The sequence below is a fragment of the Eretmochelys imbricata genome, chromosome 3 (genome assembly GCF_965152235.1).
Source record: "Eretmochelys imbricata isolate rEreImb1 chromosome 3, rEreImb1.hap1, whole genome shotgun sequence".
Taxonomy (NCBI): domain Eukaryota; kingdom Metazoa; phylum Chordata; order Testudines; family Cheloniidae; genus Eretmochelys; species Eretmochelys imbricata.
Genome location: NC_135574.1, coordinates 135,108,315 through 135,136,082, shown reverse-complemented (window position 1 = coordinate 135,136,082; position 27,768 = coordinate 135,108,315). Strand labels below are relative to the sequence as shown.

At 39.3% G+C, this 27,768-nt stretch overlaps 1 protein-coding gene across 14 annotated transcripts in view; it reads right to left on the bottom strand.

The window, feature by feature from the left end:
• Positions 1-25,788, bottom strand: part of ACTN2 (actinin alpha 2) — an 87,893-nt gene extending 62,105 nt beyond the window's left edge. For 12 of the 14 annotated variants that reach the window (XM_077811848.1, XM_077811849.1, XM_077811847.1 and 9 more), the window contains exon 1: positions 25,660-25,764. In XM_077811848.1, coding sequence (XP_077667974.1) covers positions 25,660-25,764 — 105 coding nt within the window. Of the gene's footprint in view, positions 1-25,659 lie in introns of all 14 variants that reach the window. The other 2 variants (XM_077811860.1, XM_077811850.1) reach the window with 2 other exon arrangements.
• Positions 25,789-27,768: the final 1,980 nt, after the last annotated feature.

Here is a 27,768-nt window from a genome sequence, read left to right as displayed (position 1 = left end):
CTGCTCTACCTACCTTCTCTTTTTGCTGATGTTATTGTTCATTTTATAAAGATTTTGAAGATACTGAGCAGCTGATGTTGCTACTCCATAAAGAAATCAAAGATGCTACTTTGGCCCAATCAAACTGTTTTAGATGAGCAGACTGACAAGGGATCAGTTCATCTTCACTTTTATAGATTGTCCCACAAAGCCTTTTCTGTGCTGATTTTTGCTGTCCTTTTTATTACATTTTTGTGTGTCTGAACATTAAATCAAAATTGATCCACGAACTGAAAATTACCAACATAAGACATGGACTCACACCTGTAGTCTCTCAAAAATGGTAAACTTAAAAAAATGATCTGATTACAACCCACAAAACCTACACAGTGGGCTAAACGAAGTTCTGTTGAAGCACGATTCCTTTTTATGGTATGTCACCCGCTTACACCAGGTCTCAGTTTGTTCTGATTGGTCAAGTGCAGCAAGAGACAACTGCAGCTTCTCATCACAGCGTTTTTTCCAGTGCGAGTCCTTTGTTCATGAAATGCCGTTATCTGTATTTTCGGTTGCCTTGTGCCTCCTTGAAAGCACAGCTCATATACATTCCAGCAGACTATCTGCATGTGACTGTATAATCCAGTGGCCACAAAAACCTGTCTTATCATAGAATCATAGAATATCAGGGTTGGAAGGGACCTCACGAGGTCATCTAGTCCAACCCCCTGCTCAAAGCAAGGCCAATCCCCAATTAAATCATCCCAGCCAGGGCTTTGTCAAGCCTGACCTTAAAAACTTCTAAGGAAGAAGATTCTACCACCTCCCTAGGTAACGCATTCCAGTGTTTCACCACCCTCCTAATGAAGAAGCTTTTCCTAATATCCAACCTAAACCTTCCCCACTGCAACTTGAGACCATTATTCCTTGTCCTGTCCTCTTCTTGTTTGCCTAGAACTAAACACAGTTACATGGACATCATTTAATGTCAAAAAAGAGAGACTATTACTGACTTCAGTAATGCCACAGATAAGAAGTTGCCGAACAAAACTCACTACACACCTAACCTTGCGACGCCTTCCACAGTTCACATCTTGTTTAATCCTCATTCTTTCACTCTCTCATTGTGATCCCATTTGTTGAGAGCATAAATTGGCATTACTCCGGCTCTGACAAATAGCTCTATAAAAAGTCAGTAAGCAGCAATTCAAAGAAAGCTCAGGTCCTGGAGATCAAAACACAACCAGCATATAACAACACTATATTCCGCAAATCTTAAATCCTCTGGGATTGAAAGGAAGAACTAGGAAAAGCAAATTATTTTCACTGCTGACCTGTTGGGAGCATATCAGAGTAGCAGACTGCCATGATGAGCAGGGTGGAACTGACATCATAGAGCAATAGTATATGCTAGAATAGGTGCAATTAAATGCCTGGAGCATTGGCCTTTTGGGGTTTGAATTTATTTGCAAAAAGCAGACTCTAAATTTTTTTTTAAATGCCCATCACAAAAGCCACCAGTAGAAGAAAACCTGTGTTGTCACTCTAAGCAGAGAGAGCCGTGAACGAAAGGGCAAGGAATTTGAACTACTCTCTGACCCCTGAAGGAAACTTTCCCAAAACACACCACCAATCGTGTCAATCCTGATTTGAAAAGCCTATGTTGAGGGATGACAGAGTAATTCAGGTTTTATGCAGGCAGTGCTTGGCCTCTCTGCAAACACCACCAAAAGGATTGTCTGTGTCATTTGTGATGTAAAAATATGTTCACTGAAAACTGGACTGAGAAGACCAAATTGATTTCACGTAGGCAACTGAATCACCATGAACATGTGAATCTGCAGTCATCGGGGTAACTCCAACTTGCAGTCCTAGTGCAAGTAACTCCCCAAAACTATGTGTACCTTTGTAAGGATGCAAATTGAAGGACATAGTATTTCTGATTGAATAAACAACATGTATGAAGGCAGAAAGGGTCCTACAGTAATAGGAAAGCCCACATATGTTGCATATGTAGAGTACTGATAATAATTTAACTTTCTTTTGATGCTCCCCCAGAATTATAAAAGGAGAACACTACTGTAATTATGAGCCTTTGGTCCTGATGTAACATTTGAGATATTTAATTGAGAAAGTCCAGTTGTTTCCCACTAGCTAGTACTCACATTTCACAAAAAGGCTAATGCTCCCTTTGACTGATTCAATGGAACCAAAGAAAGATGGGTCGCAATAATTTTTTTATGTTTCCTATACTAATTACACCACCTATTTAAAATTCAGACTGATTTTAAAAGAGTTCTTGTTTTCTCTCTCAAAACAGCTACTGGCCTTCCTGAATCATTTCTTTTTGTTTCTAACCCTACCCACGATTATTCCATAAGATAAAAATATACAGTGCTCAATGGCAATCGAGCAATGATAGATCAAAATACACATACATATACACAGTGCAACATGAGTAAAAAACTTAATACTTTAGATTTCTGTTTTGTGACGCAGCACAACTGCCTTGTGGACCTTGCAGTGTACTGAACTGGGGACAGGGGAGCAAGCTCAGATAAAGTGATCTTTATAACTAGATCTTCAGGCCTTCAGAGAAGTGGAAAATATAAGTTGGCAGTGTTTCCTAAAAGGATGTGCATTTATGTGTTAATACACACACTTGGGTGACTCCTGCTATTTACTTCAAAGGGACAATTGCTTAAAACTGACAATTATTTTGCTTCACAGCACTGATCCTGATATATCCCCACTCTCTCAAATGGTGGCAATTGGGATTGTTCATTACTTCAAGCCTAAATGGGATGCAATGACTCGCTCTGTAGCTATATGTGGTATTTTACTGTGCTCTGAGTACATGGCAAGAGTGCTGCAGAGAGAAAGCCAGCCAGAACATTCCTACTAGAGGAGACTGAAGTCTCTCTTTGAAGCACAGCCAGCTTCTGCCTATTATCCATATTTCAAAATGTAAGCCCTGATCCTGCAATGCGACCTGCTAGCATGGACTCCCGTGTCCATGGGACTTCAGCATCAGGGCCTTTCTCTCCGCTTGGAACACAATCTGCATGCTAGCTGTATGCATGTAACAAAGAAACTTTACCGTTATTTTTAGTTTAAAAGAGAGAGAGAGACAGAGCAAGAGAGAGAGAACAGTTTCCCCATTGGCACAACTTACACTTGTTGCATAGATGTGATACAACACACCCATTGGGCCAAATTCAGAGGTATTGTAGGCAGGTCAATGAAGCTGCACTATTATCCCAGGGATGAATCTAGCCCATTACTGTTATCATATCTGAGTAAGAATGCAGAAATCAGAGATAGAAAACACAAACAATTAGGTCACTTGATTCATCCACCTGCCAGTGCAGAAAGACTCCCTACACAGTATCTGCTAAACCTATTCTAGCTGTGACAAAAGATGGTGTTCCTGTCACTCTCCCTGGAGGACAACTGAACAGTCTAAGAAATCTCACTTTTAGGAAACTCCCCTTTCCCCCCTAATATTTAACTTAAATTCTCATTTTCTCTCTCTGGTCCTGTTACTCCTAGTTATAAGCCTCTTACATGGCTCTAAACAAAACCTCATTACTAAAGTATAAATTCAAAAAAACATACACGTATACTCAGCAAACTACGTGATCTGGTCTTCCTTTAACAAGTGTATATGGGAATTACTAGTAGTCTTATCAATTAGGATGGAATAAGAAATTAAAGTGTTGATTTATTTCAGTTTACAGTTAGACATACCGTACTGTGGAGTCTGTTTTTTTTAATGTAGTGGTGATTGTTTGCCACAATAATTTGTCATAATAATTTTATTTATCAATGAAGTCTTGACCCCCACCAAGGGGCACAAGATGATGGAAAAAACACAAATGGGGTAGAATGGCCTTATGGCTAATGCAAAAAGACTTAGAGTGAGGAGATCATTAAGAGCTCAGAAACAACTCTCAGCAATTTTTGCAGCACTGTATAATATTTTGCAAATTCTAAGCTGTCTTTTAAAAAAAAAATCAAAGTAAGGGTTTTTCACTGCTAAGATTTATCCCTCGTAACAGAGCAGTTACCCTGTTAAACTGTCTTGCAGAAAATTGTCTCAAGCCAGACAATAGCCCAGGCCAAGTGTATATGTGGGATGAGGAGGAAGGAAAAATGGGTTAAAAAGGAACACACTGTGGAGGAAATCCTATTCCCACTCAAGTCAATGGCAAAACTACCGTTGAGTTTAATGAGGTCAGGTTTTCACTGTTTTTTATCGGGTTATTCCATAATTTTCCACCCTGGGGTTTCATCCATCTTGCTCTGAAGCATCTGGTATTCACCCTTGTCAGAGACAGTATACTGGATTGGAATGATCGTTGATATACTCTGCTATCGCAATTCTTACTCTTATGTATAGCAAGATTAACTCAGCCACATGGCATATATATTACTATTTTCCATTTTGTTTTCCCAGGTAAGTATGCAGTAATATTACTTAATAGCTTACTATTTATGTTGTAAAATGAATACCATGCAAACATATAGGAGATGAAACACAGACAAGTTGATAGGTTTCAGAGTAACAGCCGTGTTAGTCTGTATTCGCAAAAAGAAAAGGAGTACTTGTGGCACCTTAGAGACTAACCAAATTATTTGAGCATGAGCTTTCGTGAGCTACAGCTCACTTCATCGGATGCATACCGTGGAAACTGCAGCAGACTTTATATATACACAGAGAATATGAAACAATACCTCCTCCCACCCCACTGTCCTGCTGGTAATAGCTTATCTAAAGTGATCATCAGGTTGGGCCATTTCCAGCACAAATCCAGGTTTTCTCACCCTCCACCCCCCCACACAAATTCACTCTCCTGCTGGTGATAGCCCATCCAAAGTGACAACTCTCTACACAATGTGCATGATAATCAAGTTGGGCCATTACGCTGACGTCTGCATTTTTCGCCTTTTTGATTTTAACTGTGCAAGTGTAAAACAGTAGGAAAAATGCTGAAAAGCCAAAGTGACAATATTTAAACTAGCAAGAGAGTGTAGGGCCCACGGGAACAAACGCTTTGTCACCCACTGACTTAAAGTGTGATGGTGGAACTGTAAAAGGGCGACTGATTTCCAGAGGTGCTGAACACCTACGCTACTTCCAGCTGAAGCCAGTGGGAGCTGCAGGCCCTCAGAATGCAAATAACCACCAGGACAAGACTTAAGGAGCAGGTCTCAATATATCCAGGCTCCTCTCCATTAAGAGCCCAAAAAGCCAAAAAGACCAGCCTCTTTATAGGCAGTCATTGCTAAGTTGGAATAATATGATCACATTACTCCTCCCTGTGAACAGGCACTCTACTGCCTCCTGCACAGGTCGCAAACAGCAAAGAGACCCAGCTGGAAGCCCTGCACAGAGGAAGCTACAATAACTGAGGAGTGATAATATTGCCATAAATTGACACAATTTTCTCCACTGTGGGAAGGAAACCTTTCAAATTGGAACTTCCTTTACTGTGACTTCTCATTTTCCTCTTGGCAGTTGCTGAAGTGACCTATCTACACTATTTTTACCATTTGATACGAAGTACAGCTTGTACCATCATTGGACATAATATCTTGCTTCTGCTGCTCTGTCGTTTGCTGCTGGGTAAAACAACAGCAGCTATTACTGTTGGCTGCTTGTACTACAGTAGCACCTAGAGGCCCTAGTGTGCCAGGCACTGTACAAACACATAGTGAGAGAAGGTCCTTGCCTCAGAAAAAGAGTTTGCAGGCTACCTGAACAAGACACACGAAGGGTGAAAGGGAGAACAGAGGTGAAGATATCTGCCCGAAGACACACAGCAGGTCAGTGGCAGAGCCAGGAATAAATGACAGAAAATAAACCAACCCTTTTCAACCATGTGGTAATATGCTGCAAGTGCAGTGAAACTGCCTGGCACCATTTTATTTAAGTTTCAGTTTTAAATGTACCCTTATGGCTATTAATTGACGTGCGGGGGAGTTTCTACAAATGTGTAGAAATGGCTGCACCATTAACTGAGTTGGTATGAACTAGAAATAATAAATAAAGGATTCGATTTTTTTTTCAGTTGTTTGAACTCGAGTTTGGATTTTACCCCTTTTCCTTTTTTCCACCCCAAAACAAAAGCCAAAATGCACCTGGTACAATTTCATAAAATAACTAGGGTGACCTACAGTTCTGGAGCCTTAAATGCTACCTCTTCTGGAAGTGTCATTTTTACAGGAACTTAATGTTATTCAATCACTGAGTGACAGGAAGTCTTCTACTGGCCAAGTGAAATGTTAATGTTTAGCACAGCAACTTGCTAACTGAATTTGGTTATGTAAAGGATGTAAATATTTGAAGTGGGTGAACTATCTGGGATGGTTCAAGGGATTATGTACCATACATAGGAGTCATTCAAAGAAATCAAGAAAAGGAAAATCTAGGCTAAATATCACGGAAAAATTCCTGACAGTGAGGTCATTTAAACTGCAGAACCAGAAAAACTAGAAAAGGCACTAGAAAATAAAGAATCACAAGGTCTTAGAATTCAGAGATGGAAAAGCCCTATTAAGCTCTTCTGTCTGAAAGTGCAGTAGTGATCATATCAGAGATTAAATTGATACCATACTGGATCATAGTAGTGAACAGGTTTCAGAGTAACAGCCATGTTAGTCTGTATTCGCAAAAAGAAAAGGAGTACTTGTGGCACCTTAGAGACTAACCGATTTATTTGAGCATAAGCTTTCGTGAGCTACAGCTCACTGCTGTAGCTCACGAAAGCTTATGCTCAAATAAATCGGTTAGTCTCTAAGGTGCCACAAGTACTCCTTTTCTAGTAGTGAACAGTCCACCCTACTAGGAGATCAGCTCCATAAACTGAAAGGTCTTTTTCATCACTGATTCCCACAACCCTATTATTCACGAGATGTATAATTAAAGAGGCACATTCCCCACTCAGTAAACACAATGTAAGCTCCAATAGCATTAATGGGAATTCTACGCACACAGAACAGCCAGGGAAGACTTTAGCCCTTACAAAGCAGGTGGTCTAATCCTATGTGAGGATAGGGTTTCCTGGAAAATACGCAACTCCCATCACTGTGTGACTACATGTCCATTTCACAGGCCTGATTATTGCCAAAAAAAAGCTGAAGATTCTAAAGCATTTAAATATCACTTTAAGAATAACTTTAGGAGATCACCACCAAGGCTGGACACTGGCAAATGTCAAGAAGATCATCAAGCATTTTGTTACAGTTCCATTAGTGATTTCTTTTAGTGGAGTCAACAGAAAAAGGGTTGCATTGTAAAAACCCATCAGGCAGAGACGTTCCAGGGGAAATTGCATGTGGATCACTGCATACACTGTTCCCAACTCATTGTCATCTTGTGAGGGAAGGGTTTCTCAGGACTATTACAGGAATGGGTGGGTGAGGTTCTGTGGCGTGCAATGTGCAGGAAGTCAGACTAGATGATCATGATAGTCCCTTCTGACCTTAAAATCTATGAGACTGTAGAAGGGATAAGACTACCATTAAAATGTGGATATTCCAATAGATCCACGGGGAAATCCTGCAAAGAGCCTGCATGATTCATTCTGAACTCTGGAAGCCGCACTGATACTGGCTCCCCTCCTAGATCTCCAAACTATCCCTACTCCAAGCCCTGAGCCAAAGCCAATTGAAAGCAATAGGTGGTTTTTCATTGACTTAATTGGGCTTTGGATCAGGCCTCAGATTTGGAAGAAGGCAGGAGCGAGAGTTAATACTGCAACTGTCAGCATTAACTCCTAATATAAACTCCACTGCGATGACAAAGGCGATACCATCCAGTTAGAGCACTATTAAACATTTTAAATAATATAGATACTACAACTTGAAATATAAAATAATGAAAAACAAGGAAGCCATATGGTCAGCCTGGTTACCTGTAGCAAGACAAGACGATTGGTGCTGCAGCCAGAGACAAAGGATGCTGCAGCTAGAGACACAAGGGAACAAACCCAGAAATGACACAGCCGCCTAAATTCCTACTGTAACGTGCAGTCTCGTGTTTGTGTACAGTATTACCCTCTACTGGATGGAACTGCTCAGTTGCATTTCATAGGTCCTACTATTGTAAAAATCACCAGCCTAAACATGTGAATTTGCACGTAAGGCCACAGAATACAGTTCAACATACTGTCAATGTAGCTTGAAAAAGATTACCAGTGTACAGAATTTCATTCCTTTCACCAATTTCTACAGGGGCTTTTGCTGTGAGAGCCAAAGCAATGTGCCAACTCCATTATAGTTCATTAGCTCTCGCTCTCTCACACCAAAAAGCCCTGTTCTAGCAAACAAAAATAACAGATTTACATGGTCTCAGAGTTAGTAAATAAAGCTGCAGCAGCGCAGGACTGCTTGTCACCTCAGGATGGACAGCAGCAGTTTAGACATGGTCATCTGGAAATCCTGGCTCCATCAACCATACCTGGTGCTCAGAGATGGTCCATTGGCTGCTCACATTCCTATGGCACTGCATCCTTCACAAGTTAATCTGACTCTCTGATTACACCATAGAGACCTACAACTTCAGATGAACAGCAGGTATAATATTCCAAGTGCCCTCTCTCATGCAGAAAGTTTCATTGCCACTGATGACACAGGCCTTGTTACAAGACAAGTTTGATTGCAGCAGGCAACTAGGCAACCCATCACAACCAGTGGAGTTCTCAACTTTTATGCAATATCAAAAAAATCTGCCTGGGGCAGAGCAGGGGCGGGGTGGGGTGGGGGCGGGGCTGGGAGCCATGGGAAAGAGGCGGAGCAGGGGCTGGAGCAGCAGGCAGGCAGCAGGCGGCTGCGTAGGGCACCAGGAAACTGTGTTCTAAAACTGAAAGGCTTCATATCTCCAGTATCCTGAGCTATCCAATCCCCAGTATACAAATTAATCTCCAGGCTTTTGTTAATATTGAAATAGGGAGTTCAGTTCCTTAATATGGTCACTACCCTGCTGATTGGTAGTAGATTTCTGGGTCTTGCAGGTTGGTTTCCTGTTGGAGAAGACATCAGTCTGGGTATTTTCATAGTATAGCTTGTTTACATATACTATACACAATCATCTTTGAACAGAGTTGGTCATAAATGGCATACAGGTAATTCCCGCTTTCAGAAACCTCAGTCCAACACCAATGCCCTGCCTCAGGAAGCAACTCTGCACAAAGAATTGACTCTAGCTAGACAAGGTAAAGCTGAGAGCAAACTCTCCAGCTGTTGGCAACAGCTCCCCCAAAAGGACTATACATCACAAAACTTACAACAATATGTATATCTTCAAAGACCGAACACTGTTTGCATGCCAAGAAAACAAACTGGTAATACTTTGTGTAACAACATCCTCCAATGACTCCCACCATAACAATATTAAGATCTTTATTTTTTCTTAGTATTGAAGACTGTTCTTTTAATCTGTGTTAACTGCTTAAGGTATAACATTAGCACTATAACAGTTAAATAAATATTATCTCTTATGCCAATATACAGTATCTATAATACTAACAAATTTCCCACGTACATTAGCCCCCAAATTAAATTGCTATACCGATCAGAAAGGAAGCATGATCCAGTGGCTAAGGTGCTAACTTGAGACTTGGGAGCCATGGTTTCGAGTCCCTACTACACTACAGACTTCTTGTAGGATCGGGCAAGTTCCTGAGGATACATCTACACAGCAAAGAAAAACCCACAACTGGTCTGTGCCAGCTGACGCGGGCTCATGGGGCTCAAGCTGCAGACCTGTTTCATTGCTGTGTAGACTTCTGGGGTCAGGTTGGAGCCTGGATGGAAGGGTCCCAGAACTCTGACTCCAGCCTGAGCCTGGAAGTCTACACAGCAATGAAACAGCCCCACAGCTTGAGTCAGCTGGCATGGGCCAGATGCGGGTTTTTCTTTGCTATGCAGACATACTCTTAATCTCTCTATACCTCAGTTCCCATCCATAGACTACTTCCTTACCTCGCTGGAGTGCTGTGAGGATAAATATATTAAAGATTGTGATATCCTCAGATACCATGGTGATAGAGGCCACTTAAGTATCTAAAATAGGTAAATTAAGGACCCTTTTGTGCCACTTAAAAATGTTGGTTCTGTAAATATAAAATATGTTACAAAAAGTGAATGAAACTGGATAATTTATTAAATTTACAAGTGTTCTCATGCTGAAAGTACTATTGAGTGAAAAACGACCGCTTGACACACATAACTTGTGAGAAGAGCAGATCCAGACCTAAAGTTGCTAAATTAGGTTAAAATTTTGGGCGGGGGGGAGGGAAGGAGGAGAGAAATAGGAAAAAAGGACTGATGGAACAGAACTATAATACCTAGGCTTGAATGCTGTGTTTTTGACACTATGGCCTTTGATGTCTTTTATTCTTTCAAAGGTTAATTTTGTATTTCCCCTTGGAGCAAAAGTTCATTAACACACTGATCTCTTCCAGTAAGCCACATTGTTCTAGCATTTAATAATTTAACAATTAAGACATTACAGTGCTTTGTTTTACATATAGTACAATGCCAAATTCTGCCTGTATATGTGAATCCCATTTAAGTAAATGGAAACCATGCATGCATCTGGGGGCCCAAACCTGCAAGGTGTTGTACCCTTAACTCCCAATGATATAAATAGGATTGATGGTACTCAGCAGTTCTCAGTCAATACTCAGCACCTTGCAGGATCAAGGACAGAATTTGGCATTTGTGCTGCTGAAGAAAACATTTCCTTCTATCAGGGTCACCTAGCTTTGTGTCAGATATATTTTAGCAAGCACAGTGTACTGGTGCTTTTTGGATCACCGTAGAGCATGGTGATGTCTGAGGTATCTCTATGCCCCCAAACAGATTTACGCCGCACTGGAGTAAACAGCAGGATGTGGGGAAGCCTTTGAGGTTCAACTCCTGCAAAACTGTGAAATAGCGAGGTAGACAAAAAAATAGTATGTACTATGAGAGCAAACAAATCCAGTGAGATTTGAGTTGCTATGCAAAGGCATCAAGTCACAAAGCAGGGAAGTAATCGGTCCTCTATACAGTTCAAGTGAAATCATGTCTGGAATATTATATTCAGGTCTGGCCACCTTCATAACAGAAGGATATCAACAAGCTGGAGGCTATTCCAAGAAAAGGAACTACACAGTGTTAAAGGGGCTAGGGGCAACTGAAGATGTGTAGCTTGGCAGAGTGATGATGAAGGGTGTGAACGTAGAGATCTAACTGAAAGGAGATGTCATTCCGTTTTCTGTGTACTGCACCTTACATGTAGGGTCTATTCCAGCTGCATGGCCAGTCTCCTATGGCAAGCCACTTGTAGAAAAAACTGCATAAGCTCTGCTATGTCTGTCTCTGCCTCTAGAATTGAGAAAAGGGAGAATTGAGACAGGATGAAAGAGGAGGTGCCAGAGGAAGCTTCTCCTTAGCTATTCTGATGGTTCGGCAGAGGCACTTCTACACCTGTATTACACACGTGGACTCTGAGGTGGAGCACATGCCCTCTGCACTGGATAAAGTTCTCCACCAAGTCAGTTCAGCAGAGGGAATCAACATGACCAATGCCCCATCATCAGCACATGAACATTCATATCTCTGAATTTTATTTCTGGTTCCCTTTTCCAGTCTCAGGGCCCACTCACTGCTCTTCCATCATCAACAGCGGCATCTGATCCCCAACACCCTCCTTCCGGCATCTCATTGCCTCCTGAACCATCAGTGTAGGTGCTGGTTGACTTTTCTCCTACAAAAAGAACAGGAGTACTTGTGGCACCTTAGAGCCTAACAAATTTATTAGAGCATAAGCTTTCGTGGGCTACAGCTCACTTCATCGGATGCATAGAATGGAACATATAGTAAGAAGATGTGTATATATATATAGATAGATAGATAGATAGATAAGTTGGAAGATGCCATACAGACATATTTTTAAATGATCCTTGGCTATTTAAGGTTATGTGATGGAAACAATTACATCCAAATGATAGTGTGGGTGAAACGGAGGGTATACCCTCCAGATAGTAGGATTAATTGAAGTAGGCTAATCCAAGATTTAGTAGACTGAATTTCCAACTGTCTCCCCTGCTTTCTCTGAGGCTTTTTCTTCACAGTGCTATCTTTTCTTGTTAATTATATGTGACATTGCCACGCCCCTGCTCCCCCCTCCCCCAGTGTATGATTCAGCCAGTAATAGGGTAGATAGAAAAGTTTTCATAATTTAGTTTATCAACATGCTTTTAAAATGTTCACGAGTGTAAGATCATGTCTTCCACACCGATAAAGTGAGAAGAGACTCAGAAGAGACAATGCAATCTGAAGACCATTTGGTGTTTTAATATCCTTTTACTAGTAGGTGATCATAAGAAGATATATTTATGGTCAGACATCAGAGTATTTTTGAACAGTGAATTAATGCATATGTACTCTGTTAGATAACAGATTTCAAGCCTACCTAATTCAGTTTCTCTAAACCAAGATTTCAACTGAGGTCCCTTTCTCAGAAGTAAAAGCCTTCTGCATTAGCTCACTGTGTAACCTAACCCGCTTGTGTGTATTAAATGCAGTATTTCTCAGCACACAAAGCATATACTTCAGCTAGTGAAAGTTAATTTCTCTGCCGAGTCACAGTTGCTGACTGAGAAATAAAAAAAAATATTCGTTTTAGATTTAATACTTTAAAGGTTTTGTCTTTTTTATTATTATTAGAATACAACGGCATAAATATAGGAGGTGCATTTAAAACGTATTGTGCTTGGTTATTTTTTAACCTCAGTAACACAATTGCTCTGTGACAAAGTAGACAGAGAGTAAAATTTTCAAAAGCACCAATGTATTTCGGCCACCAAGTCCCATTGACTTTCAATAGGACTAAAATACCTAAGTCATTTTTGAAAATGGGACTTGTGTGCCAAAGCCACGAAGGTGCTTTTAAATATCTTACTCAGAGACTATAAATAGATATCATCATTATATATGCACACAAAATGGTATTAACTAACTTGTTTTTGCTTAAGAACCTAACCAGAATCAATAGCAAAAAAAATAATAAACAGCGACAGCTCAAATGCAGGGAGCAGGAACATCTGTTTTTAGAGTGAGCGCTGAATTTGTAATGAGCAAATCCTTTGTCAAGTAAACATAGAAGTTCTTTGTTAAAGTGCATGTTTTCTGGTCATAAAACATTTTGACTATGGGGCTGCTTTGCGTCATGGAAACACAGGCCACAAGGCAAAGGCAGAAAGTACAATCTTCAGACTATTTGTATGGTGTTTTGTTTGTTTGTTTTTAATAATTCTAGTAGCTTGCCAAAACCCTGGTGACAGATGTATAATACACTATATGTGTAGATAAAGACATTAAATAGAATAGATAGACAGGGCCAAACTGATTCCTGACGTAACTCCACTGAAGTTTATCTAGCTACAGATGGGATTGAAATTTGACCCTACAGGTTTTCCACAGCCTGAAGAAAGACCCATAGCTTAAAAAATCCCTCAAAGCTGCACCAGCATTTATGTTTTCTTTGCTCACACGCCATGCAGGTGATTATTGGTTTTCTACAAACAGTAAGTTCCTTGTCGTCTCACATACAAATGTGCAAATTATTAGCCTTTCCAGCACCAGAAAGCTATGCTGGGACCAAGATTTTCAAAAAAGTTTGCCCAAAGATAGGCTCCTAAACCCTTGTTTAGGTTCCTAAATAAGTGCCCTGATTTTCAGAAGTGCTGCATAGCCTGCAGTTCCTATTGAATTCAGTGGGAACTGATGAGTCTGGGTGTTCAATACTTTTGAAAAATCAGGGCCCTTATTTAGGTACCAGTTTAGGAAAGCATCCTCATCCAGGGCAGCACATAAACACATGCTTAACTGTAGGCATGTGCTTGGCCTATGTAGGGATGGATTTAAGCACATGTGGAAGTCTTTTCCTGAACCGAGACCCTAAACAAGAACTGAGAGCCTAATTTTTAGGCAGCTATTTCTGAAAATGGGGTTGAAATTTGTCCTGGTTTTCTGGATAACTGTTCATTTGTCCTCTAATGTATCCTCAGCTTACATTGACTTAAGCATATCGTACTACTCTTTAAAAAAACAAATAAAAACACACCACTGTGGGGCATTTACTATGTCAAGTATCATATTTTAACACAGTTGTCATCTAATCATGTCAGAGTACTAGATTTTTAAGGCCCAAGAGACCATTAGAACCCTTCTCACCTATGCAACACAAGCCATCAAATTACATCCAGTTGCCCCTGTTGTGTTAGAATGCATTAGTGATAGGACTGTAACACGATTCAGTAATGTGGCTAAAATATGGTTTGGTTCCATCTACACAGACAGAACCAAAACGGGTAAAATCTTTGGGACAGGTACTGTCTTTTTGTTCTGTGTTTATATAGCACCGAGCACAATGGGATCCTAGGCCATGCCTAGGGTTTCTAGTTGCTACAGTAATACGAATAATAAACAACAACATAATCCCACAACAAGGTCAAATTGCCTATGTAGACAGCCCCAAATCAGAGGTATTGGTAAGTGTGACTCCAAAAACAATGGCAAGGATTTATCATAGAGCTATGAAAAATATTGTCAGTCTTTAACTCCTATTGTAATTTTCTAAAATTCTACTTACCCACTCACCCTCGAGAAAAAATTTTTAAAGTAAAATATTATTCTTTTAATGATTATCAATTATCATTGTAAAATGGGCAAGCAAGTAGATTTTGTTGTTAAATTTTCATGACAGTGTTCTGCCTACTACGTAACTTTGCAATTTGAAGTATTAAAAAGTTTGGGTTTTTGGAAGAACTGCTTGAGTTAGCCAATGGAGGGTGAACTATTCACACTCCACCTTCTCTTTTCATGATAAACACTGAAGAATGTTTCTCACCACTAATTCAAGCTTTATCATCTTTGATCTTTTTCTGTAATGTGGTATGGTAGCTGAAAAGGTTGGAAGGAAAAATCTGATGGAAAAGGAAGCATGAATTTGCATTATAGGGCAAGGGCAATACCGTGGAGTTGTTGGCACAGTGGTTTTTATCTTTAAAGACCTAGATTTAATGTTTGGTCTTTCTAGCGCTAGTTGTTTTTCAGTTATGTGCATGCAAAATATTTGATCAAAAGTATGAAAGTGCTAGGTATTTTTCAAACAGAAAAATGATAAATGACAAAAAACATATCACCTGTGCGTGAACACATCACAAAATGATCTATCAGTCATCATCCTCAAAGGAAACCTGCACAAAACCTTCAAAAGACGAGCCTGGGTGCTTAAATTCGTAACTTTGCTAGACACTAAAAATCATGGTCTTAATAAAGATGCTGGCTTTATGTCTTTTATTACAGCAATTTGTAATCCACTAATCCCACTTTTTTGTCCTATGACTGGAGAGGTGTTAACAGGTCACTTTACCTTGAATGGTCTCTTAAAATATGTGTTAGCTACTTATACTAAACAATCTGTTCTACCTTGTATTTGGCTGTGACACTCTGAGTGCCTTTCCCTGACCTGCTGAAGAGCTCTGTGTAGCTCTAAAGCTTGCCTCTTTCACCAACAGAGAAGTTGGTTCAATAAAAGATATTGCCCTATCCACCATGTCTCTTATTATATCCCTACATTTCTTTCTTACACTTCTCAGGTTGTGTGTGTTTCTAGCAGAGGTGACCCATGGGGAGGGGGACGCATGCAGGGTCACATGCCCCTCCAGATTTGGTACTTGGCTTGTATTGAGCATGGTCATACAGACTGAGCACGATCAGTAAAACTGCTGAAGCCGGTTCCTCCCCCCCTCTCCACACACACTATCAGCAGGCATGGCTGGTCTCTGGTTTCTAATCTCCCTTCAGCTGTTTGGTATCTGTCCTCAGTTTCAATCTCCCTCCCTCTCAATTCTCTCTCTTTTCATTTCGCTCTCCTTCCCTCTCCTTCACCTGATTATTCAGGCTCTCTCTCCTGTTCCAACATCCCCAGCAACAGAGGAAAATCACCACTTACAGCAACTGAACCTCGGGTCCTACACAGTAATTCTTTCCCACCAGTAGTTTGAGAATTATTAGAATCACGCCACCCTAGTTAATTTAAAAAAGAGTTGCTTCCAGTACCACAGGGAAAAGTTACTGTATAGGAACAGAAGCACAGTCACAGAAGGTGATCATTCAGTTGTATTTTCCTGTTAAATAATGTGGAATAGGTAATCTTCTTAAATTCATGCCTGATTTTATAAACTGAAAAGGGACCATTGCACAGTGCCTGATGACATTGTGAATGGCTCTGCCCAATGGTCTCAGTTCGATGACATTGTGAATGGCTCTGCCCAATGGTCTCAGTTCGACTAAAATCCATCAGTGCTTTTTCTTTTAGAGAGCTCCAGTGCATTAACAACAACCTTGGTTGGCCCAAGCTGGTATACATGCAAGTCTGTTTGCAAATGCAAATATTACCAGTGTCTTATTACAACAGCCTGAGGTGCATATATTTCCTAGAAACCAACTATGATGAAAAAGGTATCTGTCTGATCATCCCATATTTTTCAATATATTTAAATTAACTTAAAAAACCCAGAAAATTAATTTTTGAACAATATTAACTTGACTGCGATGTCCACAAAGTTATGTTCCTTATCAGGAAGCATTTTAGGCAATTCTACTTCATATAAATTCTTCTCTCTGGAGTGTATCATATATACATGCCAGAGAAATTAATAATCTAACATATTCCTCTGTAACCAAGTTCAGTTCTAGAATGCTTAAATGTAGCCAGCTGTGTTATAAAGGACACCGAGTATTTTTAAAATCCAGTTGTTCCATCCCACTGTAATGAATTCAGTAGAACTGCATAGTGTAATACAGAATTTGCCCATTAGAAAGCAAAAGTGCTACATTCAGATTAGAGGATGACTATAAATTGAAAGGAATAAAATAAATGAATAAATATTGGTACTGCACCGATGCACTTATTTCTTAAAATAAAATGGTGTTTTGTTTGGGTTTTTTAAAAGGATTTCCCAATAGAACTATAAACTTCTGCCACCATGAAATATTGCTGGTTGAGATAGTTTCATAAAAGCTCTGTTTAATTTTCTTTTATATTCTGGGTACATATGGCCACAATTTTCATTTATTTCTCCCTCAGAGTAGAGTTTATTGATAATATTTAGATAAAATATCAAACACGCTGACAAAATATGGTCACTCTGCCACTGCTTCAGTGTCCTCCTCTCAGACACAATTCCACACAAGTCACATTAGCAAAAGGAATTCAGCATGTTACTATTTTAACTTAAAACCAATCTCTAAGGGCCTAATCCTGCAAAACAATCCACGTACACAGCCCTGACTCCTACATGGAGCCCTACTACTTTCCGCAGGATGCTGCACAAGAGGAGGGCTCTCTGTTTGTGGGTCCCTTTGTAGGATCAGAATCTACAATTTAAGGCATAATACTAGAAAATAGTTAATATATAATAACTTCTCAACAACCAACATTCTCTTCTGTTTAAAAGAGGAAAACCCTGACCAACTTGAGAAAAACACTTAGCCTCAGGGTGCGGAAAGTTTGCGATGCTAAGATCCATGTTGGATGCTTGCCCCGAGCCCAGCGGCTACACCTAATTTTCATATTATAGGCACATCATTCCTTTTTTTAAATGCACACAACCATGATATTCACTTGAACCTGTTGATAAATAAACCTGATAAATATAAATAGTTTGCTTTTTGCTGCTTTAATTCACCAGTAATTAAAAACTTGGCAGTTTATCAACTGTGTTCTCACCCAGAGGATACAGGGAGAGGATGGCTGGGAGTTGCATTTTAGGACTCTGCGGGTCACATGAGATATGATCTCCCACAACTGTCTTTGTACTTCCCTCCATGGCACTCCTTACAAACGGAATCCCTTCCCTAAGTTAGTCTGTAAAGCCACTTATCTAGAGACACACATCTACCGTAATGCCGACAAAAAATTGGCAATTAATATTGGCTAGGTAGTGAAGTAGCGGGAATGTTGATATTTATTTATTTTTAAAGACTGTGTTTTCATCCCTCTCCCTTACCCTTCAAACACTACTTGTTTCCTTAGGCCCTGCCCTACAGGTGCCTGTATAGAGCCCCATTAAATTCAATGGGATTCCATGTGGGCATAAGGAGACCCTGCTGTCTGTATCACATTGCTAGAAACTCTTCGGGGCAGAGATTGTCTTCATATACTATATGTCCGTGAATCTTCATGAGCAGACCTCTGCAGATACATAGAGCCATTTATTTCAATGGGGCTCTGCACAGGCACAGGTCTGCCTATCCAACTCTCAATGCAAAGTCGACCTGCAATTGGAAGGTGCCTATCACAATCTGTGGATACTATTATACTCCAAATAACAACAGTGGTGTCCTGGGGCACCCTTAAGTATAACAATAATATTTCTACATTTCCTAATTTTCCTAGTGATCTCCAACCAGTCCTGGCACCCATTTAATTTCTTTTTCCTATTTTATCCACAGTGTGTGCAACCCAGGCTTGATCACCTCTTTTATCCCAGAGGTGAGGAATGGGGCTGCTGCCTTCCATCACTTTAAACTTCTCCTCACCCTGTCAGACTTTTCAAGAAGGAGGGGTATTTCTACTGAGGCTACACTGATGGAAGCCAGCATGGACTCTGGAGTGAAATTTACTGTAACTATTTACAGATGTTGCCTACAGATTTATAGAGTCAATTTCTCTTAATTCCTGTTCATCAGTGCAATGCCACTGAACTCAATTAAGTTGCACACATTTAACTAGATGGATAATTTGGTCCATAATGGTGACTAGTCTTTCCTAAGAGAGTCTTCTGTGCCTATACTTCTAAAATGCAAACTTTTCTTATTTTCTAGTATGATGGAGGCTGTAATTACAGGATTTACATGCCAAATTAATACATCATAAAGGAAAAATTAATCTGTATATTGCCAAAGATTGGATATTTAGTAGGATACAAAACAATGTGTTTTTTTCCTGACAAGCCTGTTCTGTTCTGGCAGTCTTCACATGTGCATACTTCCCAGTGAAATCAAAAGGAGTTTTTCATGCAAGAGGAGTACAGGATTTAGCCTAAATAAATACTTTGAGATTTATTATTGTTTACATTAAGGCCCTTTGGTGCTACTCTAGCAGTGTAAAAAGGCCTTAAATTAAGCAGAAATTAAATTTACACCCACCTTAAAAGAACCCTTTATACCACCAGCGTAAATAAGATTAAGACTTCTTGTGCTGGCTTTGTCTATAATAGTATAACTAAGGCCAGAAATCTTGTTCCAGTACACTTTCTATTAATTTATAGGACAACGATAGACAATCATGCCTGAAGTACTGCAAAGGATGGTATGAGACAAAGATTTCTGGCATACACACTGCCCTAGTCTGCATATTCCCTTGTAGTTCAGATATCCTGAAGAGTGAATTGCACCTGTCCACAACCTTCAGATCTTTTCTTTATCCCAAAGGCTTATGATTTCCTTTAATAACAAACAAGAATGTTTTATGTCAAGGTTTAAAAAAACCCATAGCAATAAATCATTATATGACAAAAGCTGTCTAAAAATAAAACTTAGGCATCAGATAAATCTTTTTGTCCTTTACTTAAAAGGTGGCAATGTTTCTACTCAAAAGAATCATGAGCTTCCATGCATCTATCTGCCTAGGTAGCCACTAGATCAGGAGCACAAAGATTTCTAGATGGGCTCCCAGCATGCAACTTCTCCCTCTTCCCTATATTTCAGGTCTTCTTGTTTATCTGTCACTGCCAAAACAGACATCCCACTCTCAGCCCTGCACTCCCACTAGGGGCACTGATGTAAAGGTGGCTCTGCATACGAGCCTCCCAGAGTCACACACTTATCACCCACGTCTGAGATAGTCTCTAGAATGCAGCATTCTGTTCTCCTTGACACAGAAGATACAGTAAAAACAGGCTTGGGGTTATAACTCATTGTATTTTAATATCACATTGAACAGGTTAACATAATAAAAATTCCAATACATAAAGTATCAATAACAGCTTATTACCCCATGAACTATTATAATTCTGTAAATACAGGATAAGAATATTCAATAAAACAGTCTGTTTTCTTACTTAAATGTATCTGAAGTCAATATATACTTTCTGCCAGGTTTGGCGTTTTAACCAAATACATCTTTATATCTGGTTAATAAAAGCAGAAAAGACCAGCATTTCTCCTATTAATACACAATATGAAAGATCATCAGTGTGACCAAAGCAGTGTCCATTACGGTCATTCCATTTTTCTACTCTCATAACTTTTCCAAAACGTTCATCCTTTAAGAAGTTATCTATTCTTGGTCTCTGGTCAAAGATAATTTGTTTTTAAGTTTGAGCAAAATCCCTTCTGACATATTGTCTTTATAGTGAGAATGCAGGGAAGAAAAAGAAACTTTTCCCAATGGAAAACAATTCCAACTACATATTTTAAAAGCAGGGTTACAGCAAATGGGGCTGTAGGATTACCTTTTGGATCTCCTGACTTGCTAATGTTGAATATCTTAACTCATAGTATTTAATACATATCCATATATTCCTTTAAATAAACAATGTCTCTGGGGCCCAGAAATCAACTGTAATACAAGCAGTGTTTAACTATATGAAATTAAGTATTTAAATTCCATGTATGTTAAAGGTTAAAATAATATGGATGAACCTAATTATTCAATAGAGGTTTGAATACTTGGAGTTACAGTCTGCTCTCAATTCATATGTATAACTCCCATTAATATTAAATAGGAGTTACAGGGGCATCTCAGGACAAAAATGTATGCCCGCAGCATTTTAAAAAGCCAGCTTAATATACCTCCCTGAGTGGCAACCCCCCCGATTTAGAATTGCAAATACTATTCTCAACAGCATACTCTTGCTTCGTTAAGATAAAAGGTAAGCATTGAATTTTCCATAACATTTGAAGCTGTTATTCGTAAGAGCACCCATCCTTCACTCTGATCTGTGTGGGTGAACTGCTGCATCTGTGCAGAAACACACTGACTCCAGTGGGACTCTGCACAGATGTAAGGGTCTTGCCCAAATGGACTGTACAGCACAGCTGGGTCAATGACAGCCATGCACCCATTTTTACTATTGATTTCAAGGGGAGTAAAAGTTAAGTCAAAAAGTGTGCTTTTGAAAATCCCACTTTATGTGAAATATTTTAACTTGGATTAAACAAATGAAAAATAGACGGCTGCAAGCACAGTTTTAAGTAGTTGGCATTAGAGAGCGCCAGTGGGAAACAAACAAGCAAGTTAGCTAAAAAAGGAATAAATGAAGAAATAGTGATATAGCTTCGTACAAGTGAAAACAAATTTACTAGAATAACAAAACTAATTCCCCTGTAAATTACTACCCCTGGAACCCTCAGCACCAAGACACAGCCCCATCAGTGTTAGGACTGTAGGTTTCTTGAGGCAGGAATCTTATTAATAATTATTATTTACATTGTGATAGTGCCTATGAGCCCTGGTCAAGGACCAGAACTCCACTGTGCTAGGCACTGTACAAACACAGAACCGAAAGATTGACCTTTGTCTTCCTACCTATGTCTAAAAATTCGAGAGCACTTGTTTCTATATATGACATAAATAATAAAAGGCAATAGAATTTATTTTAAAAAGCCACCTATAATTTTAATCCAATTGATGACCCTGAAATATCAACGTCATGCCCTTTGTGGGGAAACCTAGGCTCAAGGGATGTAATGCCTTTCACATCAATGTCTTCAACATACATGCTGATACTCAGTCTTTTCACCCAAGCCTCAGCCTGAGAATACTCCAAAAGCCTTTGAGACTGACTCCAGAATCTCAAGACATTTGGTGATGCCACAGCCATCGGTGTCACAGGATCAGATGCCAGTTGTAAAGATGACATTCATTAAAACCGAAGGGGCAGGCAGCAAAGAATACAGGACTTCAGTTCTTGAGTTTACCATTGCCCCAATTTGCCTAAAGTAAATTGATAGTCTTTTCCCAATTGAATTATTACTGAAATATTTTATTGAAATGTATTAGATATCAGGTTTTTGTTTTGAAATAGCAGAAATCAGAAGGGAAATCTTAGGCTTTTAAATTTTCCATTGTCAGCAAGTATGGCTTTCAATTCATATCCAGCCCAGCTTAGCAGTGACTGAAAGGTATTATCTCCCATGACTAGTAAGTGGCCCAATATAAACTGTGCTTGATGGCTTCCTTTTAGGTTCAAATGAACAAGTGTCTACATCCACATCACTTGCAGAATATTTTTTAAACAAGCAAGCAAGCAAAGTGCATATTGACAATGGCAAAGCACTGTGTTTTTATTAAGCAGTAAACTTCCAAAGTACTAATTGACTCTGTTCACTTTCTCCCGAAGATGAAAACAAGACACAAAAATTGAACTTTTCTGATCAGCATGTATTGGAAGCATCTCTACACACGGCATAATGAAGACATACTAATAATCTCATAATTTAATCCTTTCAAACCTCTGTTTGAAATTCAAACCCTACAATCCCCAATTATGTTTTGCACCATTAGCATCTAATATTGTATACTGCCAACTGCTGCACTTTAGTGGTGTCCTTTTATACAGGTTAAACTTTGCGCCAACTGAAGCTTTCAGTTTGCAGTTCACGTTCACAACAGATACAGCAAAGCTACTCCCCAGCTTCCTTTTGTACAATGTACATCATATTTAACTGAGACTTCTGCAACAAAGAATTCCACAGCAAGAGCCTGGATTACTGCAGATCATAATACCCTATGAGCTGTGGTTATAATTAGCGTCATATCCATTGTAATCCTATGGACGTCATCGTGTGTTACCAGCATCTGTTGACAGATCTCATACCATGCATATCAGTGAAATGGCAAGTCTGGAGAGGGCAGCCAACAATAGAAACAATGGCATTTATTTTTGTCCTCTTCCAAGATTGTCTCATAGAACATATATGCTGCCAACTGCCAGGGTTGCACTGAGATCACTATTCATTATTATATTTGAACAAAGCTTTGTGCCCACCCAAGCATATACAGCCTTCTCTGGTAAATATGGGAATGGGGAATGTACTTTCCGTAACTTATTTTAGCACCCTGAAAAAACGATTTTGACACCCTTAGATCACTTCAGATCCATCAGGCCATCTACTGAGATATTATTAATCCAGGGGAAAATATACTGTCAGACTCCTTTCTAAACCAAGGAATAAGAATGCCCTCTCTTAGTTATTTTTAAATGTATGCATGACTTTGGCATTTGTTTTAAATGCACATGGCAGACAAAGAAACAAAACCACAATATAGCTAATCTATTGATGTGCTCTAAACTGCTAACTTTCCACGGAAGCACTGTCGAACTGGAGTGAAAAATCAAACTGGTATAGAACAAGAGATAGAAATGCTGAGTCCACAGTTTGTGATTCACATGAGCGTTTCCCTGTCCTACTCCCTCCACCACCCCAAACAAATGTTAAAAATGTGCAACAGATTAACTGCTAACAAAAATAAACCCAGATTCTCTGCATATCTGGTTTTCACTGTAGGAAAACTCTTCTGGACTGTCCAAGAGTTATTCAACTGCCACACTATTAAAAACCCCTCAGTACTTTGTCTTCTTTACCACAGCATTCTGTGCATCTGCCCACTCTGCCAAGAACATAGACTCAAATGGGACACAGGATCAGTTTTATCCTGGATGCTGCAGTCTTATGAATTCAATATTTTCAAGAAAAGTAAATCTAGCTGATGCTACTTGGAAATACAAAACTGTTGTACAAAATTGCAGTTGTTATGCAATGTGGTTTTTTGCTGCATAAGAAACTGTATTAGGTCCTTAGAGGAACTATAAGTACCATACTTTACAAAATGAACAACGTCAATTTTCTAATACTGAAAAGCCTTCCATACTTTAATTGCCACATAGGTTACAGTGCATCAGAATCACTTGTTCACCAGATAAAAAAATAAAGTCCAACTAAAATAAATCTAAGTGATGGCTGCTGTAGTTTTATTACTGGTCCGGAGGATACAATTGAAACAACAGATATAAAGACCAGTATTCAAGACATCCCACAGAGTGCACATTACCTACACGCAGTAGTATCTGAAAAGATGCTACCATGCCAGGTCCTGAAAACTAAACACACAAAAACAAAAAATAAAGGGAGGAGAAAGGTTTGCAATTTTGCTAGAAGTAGAAATTTAGGGTGAAATTCTTGCCCTATTGAATTTAATGGGGAAAAAAGACTCATTGACCTATGGTCAGGATTTCACCCTTAGTTTCCTGCTAAAAGCAACTAATTGCTCTTACATTGAGAAAGAGGTTATATACAGAGGGTAGGTGTTCAATAGGCTGAATTCTACCTTCAGATACACATATGCAACTTCCACTGAAATTTTCAATGGGAGCTCTTCACACATAGCAAAGGACAGAATTTGGCCCAATTGCCTGATGGATACTACATATTTTATTTCTGCAATTAGCAGATGACCTCATAACTCCAGATCTTACAGCTATAAATTTCAACATTATCTGTTACTTTAGGAAATAACAGAAATATTTCACAGGTTTCAGAGTAGCAGCCTTGTTAGTCTGTATCTGCAAAAAGAAAAGGAGGACTTGTGGCACCTTAGTGACTAACAAATTTATTTGGCATAAGCTTTCGTGAGCTACAGCTCACTTGATCGGATGTGATCATCCCTTTCCCATGTGCTGCTTATGCAACAGCTTAGGTGATTTCTACTTTGTCATGTTTTAATGAAGCCGTATTAGTGATTATCTAGTGGAGTATCAAAACTGTTAATCAAGTTGCTGATAAGATTATAAATACCACCTGTACTCAGCAACCGAGCATCATCAGCCTCTATGCTGGTACAACTGTTTTTCAAAATTCAGAAGATAAGAAGCATTTCCTCCACAGTAGGATGCTCAGGGCGTTTACAGAGTTGTCTCTGTAAGTTGGTAGGACGACAGCTGGGTACCTTTCAGTCCCTAACTCAGTAAATAAAGAGACTTTTTAAACCTCAGCCTGAACATTTCCCAAGACTATAGTTTCTTAACAAGACTGTTCCACTGGATTTGACAGTAAATTCTAATACGAGTCAACTCAGAGGACCTTAATTTCAAAAGTGGTCTCTCAGTTTGTTCCTGGAAATATGCAGTTGCAAGTGCATTTTGGGTAATTGCAGGCATAGCTTCTCATTTACACTTTCAATTACCTTATTTTTACAGGCAATCAGGTGAATTTACACAAATTCAGAGGCCACTTTTTGAAAATATGGCCCAGAAAGTGATTTTAGGAATGGTTAAAATCTCTGCCAACAGCCAATGTGAGCATGAAAAATATTGAATCAAAGTGTATCAAAAAACTTTCATGATATTCATTTAATTTCATATACAGCCTCCATTTATATATAAGAATTCTAAAAGTGAAAGTGAAGGACTATTTCATAAGCTATATATAACAACATAGCTAAAAATGTTTATATAAAGAGTAAAACTGAACATAGATTCCTTTGCAAAAATTATAGCACTTGAATTCGCTAGTGCACATTCATTTACAGCTACAAGATAAAGTGTTATAATAAGGCGGTGATTATTATTCCACAGACACACATCGACAGACACACAGTTTATTTTCTTTCCTGACCTTCCTTTGCTGTTTCTCCCATGCTGGGTCCAGGAGCATGTCCCTATCCCATTCTTCCTCTTGGATCATATACTCATCATCTTCATATTCATAGCTGTACTGCATACTTGTTTCTATCTGGTTCATATTGCTCAAGGACCAGATTCAACTCTACACTTGCTGTGGCTTTTATTACTTGATTTTTATTTTTTACTTTTTTCTTTGATTTCAGGCAGTGGTTTTTTTTCCCTGCTTCCTTCTTTCTTTTTTTTCTTTTTTCAAGGTGAGAGGGTGTTAATATTGATGAGTCTTGCTGGCAGGACAGGTTGAAGCTGTCAGGATACAGGTATGAGCTGAACTGTGATGACCTTCACTTCCCTCCCTCCCACTCTGCTGCTGCTGCTGCAGGTCCCTGTGGCTGAATCTCCAGAGAAGCCCCAGCTCCACCTCACTGCTGCTGCTTATTATCCCCACTGTGTCACGTGGCTCAGCAGCCTGGAATAGCCCCCACCTTTTTCAGTCTCTCGTTTACAAGTTGCAAGGCAGACCTTCAGCCTGATCAGCAGAAGCAGAGTGATCTGTTGGTATATAGAAGACTATGCAATTTTGCATTTGCTATTAAGTGTTATTAAACTGTTACACAAATACATGTAGGTATTTACTGTGCAGAGAAGAGCAATGATTTATCTGCAGGAGGGAAGTCTAATCAAGGAAATTCACCTCTGTATACATTCTCTGTTCAGTGGCTCTGAACATTTTCTGTGATTTGAATTACTGTCTTTTTTCTTTTAATAGCACTCAGAAACTGTTGAAGTTTCATCTTTTTATGTTCAGTGCATGCATCTGTAGTTTGGAGAGCTGATTACAATTTATAAATTAAAAAACAGAATCAAGATATATTATATACACACACACACATATAAGAACAACACGTTACTTACTGTTGGTCCAAAGCTTCAAGGCCCTTGACTCACTTCACCCCATCTCCCTTTTTGAAAAGGTTCTCATGAGTCACTATAGAAAAGCATTTACCAAGAGAAAACAAAATGACTAAATATATCAGGACTGGAATATAAACCAGAGAGAAAAAAAGCCAGATCTAGCAAAGCTCTGAGCACTCTCAGCTCCCACTGAAATCAATGGGATGCAGAGGATGTTCAGCAGTTTGCAGAATCTGGCCCCCTGGTTAGAATGAGAGAATTATAAATTAATGACTGCTAAGGCAATAATTTAGGAAAAGTCTTTTGGAAAATTCAGTGGGGAAACTTTTTGTTCTCTTTATGGTGCCTTGTGAACAATGAAAACACAATTCAGACAAGCACATCCCATGCTTCCCATGTCATAACATTTTAATTTTCCTGGGGAGAACATTTCTCTTGGGAACTGGCAGGCAGGTTTACTTTGTTCTTCATCTAGTCTATTATTAAACACTCACCTAAGCATTGCCAGCGAAGGTCATCCCTGTGCTACTGCTTGTATTGGACACAAACCTCTCCTCATCTACAAACCACAGGATCACAGAAGATCAGGGCTGGAAGGGACCTCAGGAGGTCATCTAGTCCCACCCCCTGCTCAAAGCAAGACCAACCCCAACTAAATCATCCCAGCCAGGGCTTTGTCAAAGCCTTTTGTCAAAGACAGAATGCTCAGCAAAATTGACCCCCAAACAAACAAGGTCAGATTTGGGGCCACTGTATTAAGTGGTAGGTGTCCCTTGAGATGCTAGGAGTGAACTACAAGGGTGAATGTAACATTAGGACAGCCTATAGGCAGTCATCCCAAAGGAACACAGTTTAGAAATATGCACATTATTACTATCCTGACATATTTTGTGATGGTTTTATTCATCAATTATACACACACACACACAATGTGTATAGTCATCTGGGTTTGGGTATTTACATGATAACTTTAAATATTTCAAAACCCAAATGAAAAGTCTTTTTCTAGTCATTAAACACTACAGGAGAAGGTTGATGTTTATAGATGAAAACTAGGCAAAAATTCCATAGGAAATTCTTTTTAATAAGCAAATTATGGGAAATGTTGACACCCTGTGTTTCTAAAACTTCTCAGTAATTTGTATCAATCTTTCCAGAAAAAGTCTTCCCTTGGATAAAATGTAGCAAG